Source organism: Lonchura striata, chromosome 24, assembly GCF_046129695.1.
Source record: "Lonchura striata isolate bLonStr1 chromosome 24, bLonStr1.mat, whole genome shotgun sequence".
Lineage (NCBI taxonomy): Eukaryota > Metazoa > Chordata > Aves > Passeriformes > Estrildidae > Lonchura > Lonchura striata.
The window spans coordinates 2,508,995-2,518,780 of NC_134626.1; the positions used below are offsets into that span (position 1 = coordinate 2,508,995).

The 9,786-nt window shown below is 47.4% G+C and overlaps 1 protein-coding gene across 4 annotated transcripts in view; it reads left to right on the plus strand.

Moving 5' to 3' along the window:
• MIB2 (MIB E3 ubiquitin protein ligase 2) overlaps positions 1-4,850 on the plus strand; it is a 50,327-nt gene extending 45,477 nt beyond the window's left edge. For 2 of the 4 annotated variants that reach the window (XM_021529854.2, XM_021529855.2), the window contains 3 exons: positions 289-473; positions 1,147-1,212; positions 3,463-4,850. In XM_021529854.2, the coding sequence (XP_021385529.2) occupies positions 289-473; positions 1,147-1,212; positions 3,463-3,704 (493 nt within the window). In that variant the 3' untranslated portion in view covers positions 3,705-4,850. Of the gene's footprint in view, positions 1-288; positions 474-1,146; positions 1,213-3,008; positions 3,358-3,462 lie in introns of those variants that run through there. The other 2 variants (XM_021529857.3, XM_021529856.2) reach the window with 2 other exon arrangements.
• Positions 4,851-9,786: the final 4,936 nt, after the last annotated feature.

Sequence of the window (9,786 nt, forward strand, 5' to 3'; positions counted from 1 at the left end):
GGAAATGGATTTGCAGAAAATTCTTAAAACTTAACAGAGAGTTCACATTGTATGTATGTAAATATCTGCATGTAAATTTTGAGATAAGAAAAATTGAATTAGAAACAAGTTTTATAGGATAAATCACCAAAAAAAAAAAATGAAATACTTTTGAGAAATAGAACAATGAAAGATGTTTTTAAAGCACCTCTCAGTTACCCCATCCCTGGGTCAGGAAAAGGCTTAATCTGACATTACCCAGTGCTGAAGGAGCTTGTGGCTCCCATCTCTCACATTTCCTGCTTGCAGGGATCAGCAGGTTTCCTCTGACAGCTCCACCATCACCTGCAGCCTTCGCCGTGTGCACACCACGCCCAACACCATGACCAACCTCAGCGTCTCCAGCGTGGCAGTGCCCACAGAGTGCCTGGTGTGCTCAGAGCTGGCCTTGCTCATCCACTTCTTCCCATGCCAGCACAGTATTGTGTGTGAAGGTGAGTCCACACTGGTTTTGGTTTTTTTTTTAATGGTTTTCTTCCCAGCCTCCCTCTTTGCCCTGTCAGAAATCCAGCCCTGCTCAGACACAGAGCTTTTGTGCTGTTTGTGTCCTGAAGCAACCCCAGCATGATTTCAGCATTTCAGGCAGCCAAAGTTATCTCTGGAAAACACAGAATGTTCTGCCCACCTGCTGCTTGGGGCTCCAGGCAGCTTTGTTGGGCTTAGAGGTGCCTGGGTAATTCAGAGGGAAAGCCAGTTGTGGCTGTCAGTGCTTTATCCCCCAGAAACCTCCTGAGAAGGATTTCCCTCTCCTCTGGCTTTCCTAACTCTTCACTCTTCAGGATTTCAGCTGATTGAAGGGCAGCCTGTCAGACTTGCCAGCAAGTTCATCTCAAAGGCACAGAGTGAGTGAGCACAGGGAGTTTGCTCAGAGCTTCATCCTCTTCCCCCAGAGCTGCAGGGGCACAGAGCAGGGGGGATTTAAAGGTGCTGTGTTTGCTGCTGACCTGGGAAAAATGAAATAAAAGAGTAGGGCACAGCTCAGAAAGCAGGGAGTGACCTCATTCCGTGCAGGAGCAATCCCTTCATCACCCAGGGAGGCCTCAGGTTGTTCAAATCTGGTCTTCATCAGTCTGCTGTGGGTTTCATTGTCATCTCTCCTTGTGGCAGAATGCTCCAGGAGGATGAAGAAGTGCATCAAATGTCAAGTGACAATAACCAAAAAGCTGAAACAAGGTATGTCGTGGCTGTCCTCCTGGTCAGGGCTGTGGGGAGGGGCCTGCACAGGCACCAGTGATTTTCAGTGAAATAAGAGTTCATTTATTTTGGCTTTTTGTGTGTGTGTGTGCCTGTTGCATTATCCACCTTTAGAGAGGGGAAAAAAAAGTACATTTTAATAGATCTGCTCAGATGTCCTAAGCCAAGTTCAAGCTGCATAGACAGGACAGGACATTTAAGGGAGCTTTACCTGGGCCTGGCTTATTTTTTGTATTGAAAGCAGTCAAATTTCACATGGGGTGGTTTAACAGTGAAAATTCATGAGAAAGGGAAAATTACACCTTGTACAAGCCTTGCTTCTCCCCTGGATGAGAAATCAGTGTCTGTGCATGAGCCAGCTATGCAGAAATCTCAGAGTATTTCAGTAAAGGTTTTCTGCCCAGATTTGTCTCCTGTCCACAGTTCCCAGTGTCAGGATGAGCTGTGGTGTCAGCAGGGTTTGTTTTTGCCATGGCATTGATGCAAGTTGCCACTGAAACCTTTTCCAGAGTGGTTGTGAGGGCTGGGATCAGTCTCGGGGCACGTGAGGATTTAATTGAACGTCCTGCTGCTCGTGACTGAGCACTGTGGGCTTTTTTTTTGGAGTCAGGCTCCAGCCTTGTGACTGGATGCCTGGAAAAAAAGCAGGAATCAGTCCCATGGCATTGGACATGCACAGCTGGCAGAGTCAGAACTCCTCTTTGCAACTCCATCATGCCAAAAATCCTGCTTTTGACATGTCAGTGGACAGGAGCATTTGTCTCTGCTGCAGACTGGCAGCAAAATAATGATGGGAATTCCAAAGAAGACACTTGCAGGCAAATTTCCAGTGGAGGAGGAGAATCAAGGTCTCTGAAATACCAGCAGGATTTCCCTGGCAGTGATGTCTTCAGTGCTTGCCTTTGACAAACTCTGTTCCCAAGGACTGGATTTGAAATCACTTCTTGCACCACTGATGTGCTGCTAATTCCAGAATTAGGAATGGGACAGCTGTAGTGAAGTGTAAATCAATGACTCAGGAGCAGAAGATGAGCAGTGAGAGCTGCATTGAGAATATTTATCCAAACTCCAGTTATTGGGATTTGGGATTCTTTCATTTCACATAGTCAACCAAATGACTCTTATTTATGTAAAACTCTTCATTTCTATAAATGAAAACTGCTTAATTTATGTAAACTCAACACAAGTGTTCAGGTGGTTTCTTCTTGTTTGACTGTGTGTCCTGAAAGACACACACACATTTCTTAGACATTTCTTAGGCAGAAATTGGAGTCCCAAATGTGACCAGGAGGCTGAGAGAACGCAGTGCCCTGTAAGGATTCCTGGATTAGTGGGGCAGAATATCACAACCAACTCTGAATATTTGCATTTGACGTGAGCAGCATATTCCAGAGCACCAAGGCAGGAATCTCAGGCAGGATTTAAAGGAAACCCAAACCACCAAACCATCCCAAACACACACAAACCACTGAGCAAGTCAAAAAGAATCTGCATCACCCGAAGGATTTTTATTTGATCCCTGGCTGAGGCTGAGTGCCATGTGAGTGGGATGCTGCTGGGAGGGGCAAAAGGGGGGGTTAATTGGTTAATTAGTTAATGTGAAAAATGCATATTTTATGATCGGATTTTCACAAACATTACAATGAATATTATATGTGTAATGTTAGAAAGTGATGCTGTATTAATTCTCTAAAGTAGTGTGTTAAATATAGTTTTAGGTTCCAAGATAATGTTGAAATAGAGACTATGGATGTGTGGGGAGTATTTTTTTTTAGGAATGGGATACTCACTTCCAGGAACACCTGAATCTTCCAAAGAAAAGGAATTTATGGATTTCTTATCAGAAGAAGCTAATTTCTTCAGGCCTTGCTCAGACTCGGAGACGCTGTGGGGATGAAAGGAAACAGCTGACATACAACAGACAGAGTTGTTGTTTTAAATAGAATGTATGCATAACCATGAAGGATGTATGAATATGCATTAGTGTATTGTTTTAAGGGTTATTCCTTTGTTCACAAGGCATGGTTTCCGTGACTTAGTGTCCGAGAGCATCCTTACGTCCGTAATTCTTTGCTTTTTATTGTCTTACAATTGTCCTAACTCTAAACTTTATTACTCTAATTGCATTACCATTTTTATAACCATTTCATTATTATTGAAGTTTTAAAATCCGGAAAGCCGAGCGACGGGCGTTGGTCAGAGTTGGCTAACGCTGAGCTCTGCCCGCAGACAGCACGGAGGTGCAGTGCAGCCCCAGCTCGGAGGGCACGGAGCAGAGGAAGCTGATGGAGGAGCTGCAGAGCCGCTACCGGCAGATGGAGGAGAGGATCACCTGCCCCATCTGCATCGACGACCAGATCAAGCTGGTGTTCCAGTGCGGGCACGGCTCGTGCCCAGACTGCAGCACGGCGCTGACCGTGTGCCCCATCTGCCGCCAGGCCATCCGCGAGAGGATCCACATCTTCGTGTGAGCCCCGCCGCCCTCCCGCGCTCCTCGGGCCCTGCGAGGCGAGGGAAGCGCTGCAGGGATGTGCCACGGGAGGAGGAGGAGGAGGAGGAGGAAGAGGAGTCCCCTCTGGGGTGTCCCAGGGAAGGGACAGCCACTCCCTCGTCTGTGCTGCTCATCCACCGCCACCACCGGACTGACCACGCTTCCGGAGCTGGGCTGAAGGGATCCGGGGGTGTTCCAGGGCTGGACAGATCCTGGGGTGTTCCAGAACAGAGCTGAGCAGATCCTGGGGTGTTCCAGGGCTGGACAGATCCTGGGGTGTTCCAGGGCTGAGCAGATCCTGGGGTGTTCCAGGGCTGGACAGATCCTGGGGTGTTCCAGGGCTGGACAGATCCTGGGGAGTTCCAGAGCTGGACAGATCCCGGGGTGTCCCAGCACTGAGCAGATCCTTGGATGTCCCAGCACTGAGAGATCCTGGGGTGTCCCAGCACTGAGGAGATCCCGGGGTGTCCCAGAGCTGGACAGATCCCGGGGTGTCCCAGCACTGAGGAGATCCTGGGGTGTCCCAGCACTGACAGATCCCGGGGTGTCCCAGCACTGAGCAGATCCCGGGGTGTCCCAGAGCTGGACAGATCCCGGGGTGTCCCAGCACTGAGCAGATCCCGGGGTGTCCCGAGGCTTCCAGGAGAGTTCCCAGCTCCCCAGGAGATCCCTGGATCAGCTCTCCCAGGAGGGGATGTCCCCTCTGCACCCTGGGGCTCAGCACAGCAGCAGAGCTGGAGTCAGGAGTCCTGCAGACAGAGCGTGTGCCTTAGAGAAAAAGTAGTGAACACTGACTGGAGAAAACCTGTTACAACAAATATTTCTGACCTCTAAGTGACACTCTTCTTCTTCTTCTTCTTCTTCTTCCATATTTTATTTTTTTTTTTGGCAGAGCCATGTGTTCAGAGACTCCTGAGCTTTCTATCCATAATGCCAAAGGCAGGTGTTAAATACTTCAATCAAAGTGTAAAGAAAATAAATAGTAAATAATTAAGATACGAGGGGGAGGAGGAGGGGAAAAAAAATAAAAAAAGGATTTCATTTTTGGTTTTTTGTTTTGCAGCAAAACTTAATAAAATAAAAATATATATTTTCCTGAGCATTAAAAATGAATGTACAAACAGTAGCTGTATTGTTTTTCAGCTGAGTGAAGAATTATTACCCACTCAGTCATTCTGTAAAGTAAATTTTGGTGGAAGTGTGGCTGTTTGTTTGGGGTCTGGTGATGCCCAGACCTCCTGTTTGTTACCTATTGGAAGCAATATTTAAACAAACAAAACAAAGCAAAAATTCCAGTGTTCCTCTACTCCCTTTGTTCGTTAGCAAAGAGGTGAAAAATCTTTTAAAGAAATGTTGAGTGTGTAGAATGGGTGGTGGTTATGGGAATATTTCTTATTTATAACCCTGTGGTGTATTCAGAAAGTTATTTCACCAATTCTTGACTTCTAGAGATAATATTTATCCGAATATTCACTTGAGTTTGTTACAGTTTCAATTTTTTTTTTAATCTGTGAAAGTGGATCAGATTTAACCCCTAAATTATTTGTTTGGCTCCTACTTAACACCCAAGTAACCTAAAGCTGAATTTCAGAACCAGCTTTGGTGTAAAAATCAGAGATGCAGATTCTCATTATTTCCTAGAAATCCATGCTGGTGGGAATCCCTTCGGAATAATCCAGAAATTTCCCCAAAATCTTTGCTGGGACAGCAAAACAAAGTGCTCAAAAGTACAAATCTGAGCCAGCTTTATCCTGTAAAAGCTGCTTTTATTAACCACTTTTTGCTGAATAATTTTGCAGACTGTTTATTACCCCAGCCCAATGCTAAGCTTTTTTTTTTTTTAATAATTTATTCCCAAGCCTCTCATTAGGACAAATATTTCCCCATGTGTTGTATTTGTGCTGGCACCAGAAGAGAGGGGACAGAGGTGACAAAATGTTCAATATTTGTCATGTAGTTCTCATCTCTTATCCCAAAGGTTGTCCTTTTATTCAGGAAAAAAACAACATGGAGCATCTACTTAATTTTTTACAAATGGTTTCTTTGGGTGCTGAATGAAGAGAGGCTTCATCTCCCACTAATCTGGGCTGCCCTCAGTATTTCAAGAGGATTGGTCCACCCACAAATGGATTATTAAATTAATTATAATCTTTAAAGTGTATTAAATTAATTATAATTCTAGTAAATTAATTATAATTGTATTAAATAAATTATATTAATTGTAATATTAATATTATAGTACATTAATTATAATATTGAAAATAAGTTTTTAATACATCCCACCGGAGAGCAGTGACCAAAATATCCCCACCCAGGGGAGCAGTTCTTAGTTCACTGGGGATTCACTTTGTTACCTGTGGTTTGGGAAACCTTTTTCCCTCTTTTCATCCCCAGATTTCTGCTCTCAGGTCAGGAGCTGGGTCAGGCCAGCGCAGCACTTGAGGGAGCAGCAGCTCAAGCTGGCAGTTAAGCGAAATATTCCTTTTTCTGTGCCAGCTGGAGCTGTTTTCAGCTCATTTGTCATTCAGCAGAGCGTGGATTTTTCTAGGAACATCAGCAGATGCTGATCACGAGGGGCTGCAGTGGGACAATTCCCTTCAGGCCCCAAACATTCCTGTCCTCCCCCTGCCTGGGGAGCTGCTCTTCCAGCACACAAACCCCTTTTTTTTAGCCTGTGACCCACAGAAAAAACCACAATTTATCAGAGCCATTCCCACAGGAACCACGCAGGGATGTTGGGTTGTTGGTTTGGTTTTCTTCTCCCCCCAGGTTGGGAGCTGAGGAGTGAAATCTGTTTTTTAAAGGAAGGGCCTGGGAGCTGCTCCCTGGTCAGTCACGTTCCCTGCAGACCAAATCCTGCTCCTGCTGCCTTCAGCCATCAGATTTTGGGTCCTTCTCCTTTCCCCAGCTCCGTGCAGAATTCCCAAATCGTCACAGGGGGAAGCTGATGGGGGTGCTTTGTTCCAATGGTGAATAATTGGCTCTTATCCCTGAATAAATAGAGATTTCATGAGAGCTGAGGTTCCTTTGGGACAGTCAGACATCCCCACTCCCAGCACTGATGCTTCCTCTCTGTGTAGCATCTCTCAGCACAGGTTTTGCTGTAATATTTGTTGTCACAGATGGTTTTTGTGTTATTTTGGGGACTGGGATGAAGCAGTGCCAGTGTCCTGAGAAATGGGGCAGAGCTACTGGAAATTGTGTTGAAAATAACATTTAAAGAACAAAGAAAAGGAGAGAAACGCTAAAAAGAATCCATGGAGGTGAAAAAAAAAAGTGTATTTTTGAGCTGAAGGCTGCCCTGGGGAAGGGAGCCATGTGCTGTGTGTTATGCACAGCCCTGCTTCAAACCAAACCTTTCAGCAGCAGAGGGAAAAGAGCAGAGCTGAGCTGGTGGAACGAGGGGAATGCATCCTGCTGTGCACATCATCATCCCCTGCTCTATGTTCTCCACAGCCTCTCCTCGCCCTCGGTGGGTTTTGTGCACCATTCCTCCCCTGCTGACGCTGAGCTGGCGACGTGCTTGGAAAATCCCTCCGAAGCTCCCTAGAAAGGAGGATCCAGGGGAGACAAAGCTCAGGTCTGTGCCTGCCCTGCTCCCCTCTGCCCCTGCAGCACGTGGATTCCCTCAGTGTCAGGAGTTCCAGTGCTCTGAGACACGAACCAGCGCCAGGAATGTTCCTGCTGCCCAGACGGAGCCGGGATGAGGGATCCTGCCAGGATCCAAACCAAATCTCCACGCTCCAGAACCTCCAAAGCTCAGCAGAACCCAGCAGCAGCTGCCTGCCGAGCGTGGGGAGCATCTCCAGCAGTGTCACCGAGGCTTCTGTGCCCTGGTGGCTCTGGAGGAGCAGGGATTTCATCCCAGCAAGGAATTCCTGAGGCTCCCTGAGCTCCAGCAGCTGCAGCTGGGAGTCCTGAGTCCTCTCCTCAGCTGACTCTCGTTGCCCTGAAAACCGAGGTTTGTCTTGGCCTCAGTGCTCAGCTGGTTTCTCAGCAAATATTTGCCTTGAACTTTAAGCGTTCTGAAGCTCTCTGCAGCCAGGGGTTTGGTGGGGTTGGGTGTGCTGGATTTCTGTGTGGATGGGCACGGTGCGTGTAGGGAGAGAAAGCAAAGTGCTTTCCAAGAAACCCTTCTGATCCTCCCAGGGATAACCCGACAGGGGAGCAGCATCCTAAAATGTCCCAGAGGTTTTGAATCGAATCTGCAGCCCAAGGTTCCCATCCAGCCAGCACAAGATAAAACAGATTGTGTGCAGCACGGTCTCTTCCCATTCAGAATCCTTCTGTGACTCATGGAAAAGAGTTTTCTTGGCTGTGCTAACCCTTAGTGGCTGCATGGAGAAGTATTCAGCGAGATCCTAAAATTGCACTTTGCTAAAGCTCTGTGCGCTCGCTTAGCTGTGCTGAGATGTATTTCACAAAAACTTGTACAATTATGAAGGAAATTCTTGGTCCTCCAGGCTGTGCTTGTGTGAGCCCCCAGTCAATCTCTGCTTAAAACTGGGGTTCTTCTGCTCCCCTTCAGTGAGTGAGTGCCACAGAAATAATGCACTGAGTGGTGCTTGGAGGGTTTCAGGTCCTGCCAGATTCCACCTGGAGCTTGGGCCAATCTCACCTGCCCAGTGCTGGGTCTGAGCTGCCCAGGAGGACAAAGCCCTGCCTGAGGCTGGGGCTGAACTGCAGGAGGAGAGGAGGATGTGCAGTGCATGAAGTAAAATCTCCCTCCAGCACTGCTGAGTCCTGCTGGCTCTGGGAGAGGCACTGAAAGCTGTTCCATGACTGAAACTCAATGTTCTTCCAGCTCTGGGGTTGATAACAATATTTTTCTTTCAAGCCAGTGCTGCCTCACTGGAGAAGAGCTCTTGGCTGGAGGTCTGGAGCCCCACTTCAAGGCAGGTTTTTCCTTCAAGACTCCCCTCTCCATCAGCCTTTTTTCTGTTCTCTGCAGGCTCTAAAAGAAACTTTGAGAGTTCAGGCACTGGAGGGGGCAAAGATCAGCTGAGTTTCTCCCTTGGTGCTGTGATTGCAGCTCAGACCACAAACAGGGCTGAATTTGCATCTCTCAGGAGCTCCAAGTGCAGGATTTGTTGAGAGCCACGCACAGGCACGTTGCTCCTGCCAGCAGTGCTGCTGGGGAAGGAGGAAGCATCCCTAGAAAGCTGCAGCAAGCAGCAGTTCCACAGGAGGAGAGCTCTGGACCCTGGGTTTGTGCTCTTCCTCCTGCTCCCAGCTTCCCTCTGTAATTCTCTCCATTCTTTCCTTGCCTGTTACTCCTTATCCTGTCCTTTTCCTGGGGTCTGAACCACTGCTGTACTTCGTGGTGGTTTTTCTTGTGTTTTTTTTTTCCTTTCTGAGAATTGAACAGGAAAATGTTCATGAAATTGTACACCCAGACTCACTGGCCTTATTTATCCTGAGTTGTTTAAAAAATTCAGGCCAGCTTGAGGCTGAAAATATATGAAACTAATAAAACATTGCAGGCTTGATTATGAACTAGGGTGGAAAAAATTTCCAATTAAAGCATTTTTCATTGTTAAAATTACAAGGCTTTTCTGAAACCTTTCAAATGCCTCCGATGCCCCCAAGGAATTCTTCTGTGACCTTCCCCCTTCCCTGGCATTTGCTGGTGGAACTGGGAGCCTGCAGAATTCCTGTTCCTCTGAGAGGGCAGAACTGGGGTTGAGTCCACCCCACCTCAGGACGAGACAGAAAAGTGCAGCTGGCTCTGAAAACCTGAGAATTTCTCAGTGAGCTTTTTCAAGAAGTCCTGAATGGCTTCGTGGCTGGAGGTGCCTCAAAGCCAAACCCCTCCAAGGCAGTTTTTGGGAGACCCAAACACAGCATGGCAGCAAATACTCCACAACCCAAGCGCACCGGGACCTGGCAGCTCCCAGCCAGGTTTGCTGGAAGAGGGGCTGCTGTTTTATTTTGGGGGAGCTGGTCAACTCCCCGAGCAGTTTCCCAAGCAGAGAGCCCAGCCTGCTCTCCCAGCATCTCATTTTTCACCCTGAGGACGCCCGTGACAAATGACGTGGAGCATCCCCAGTGACACATTCCAA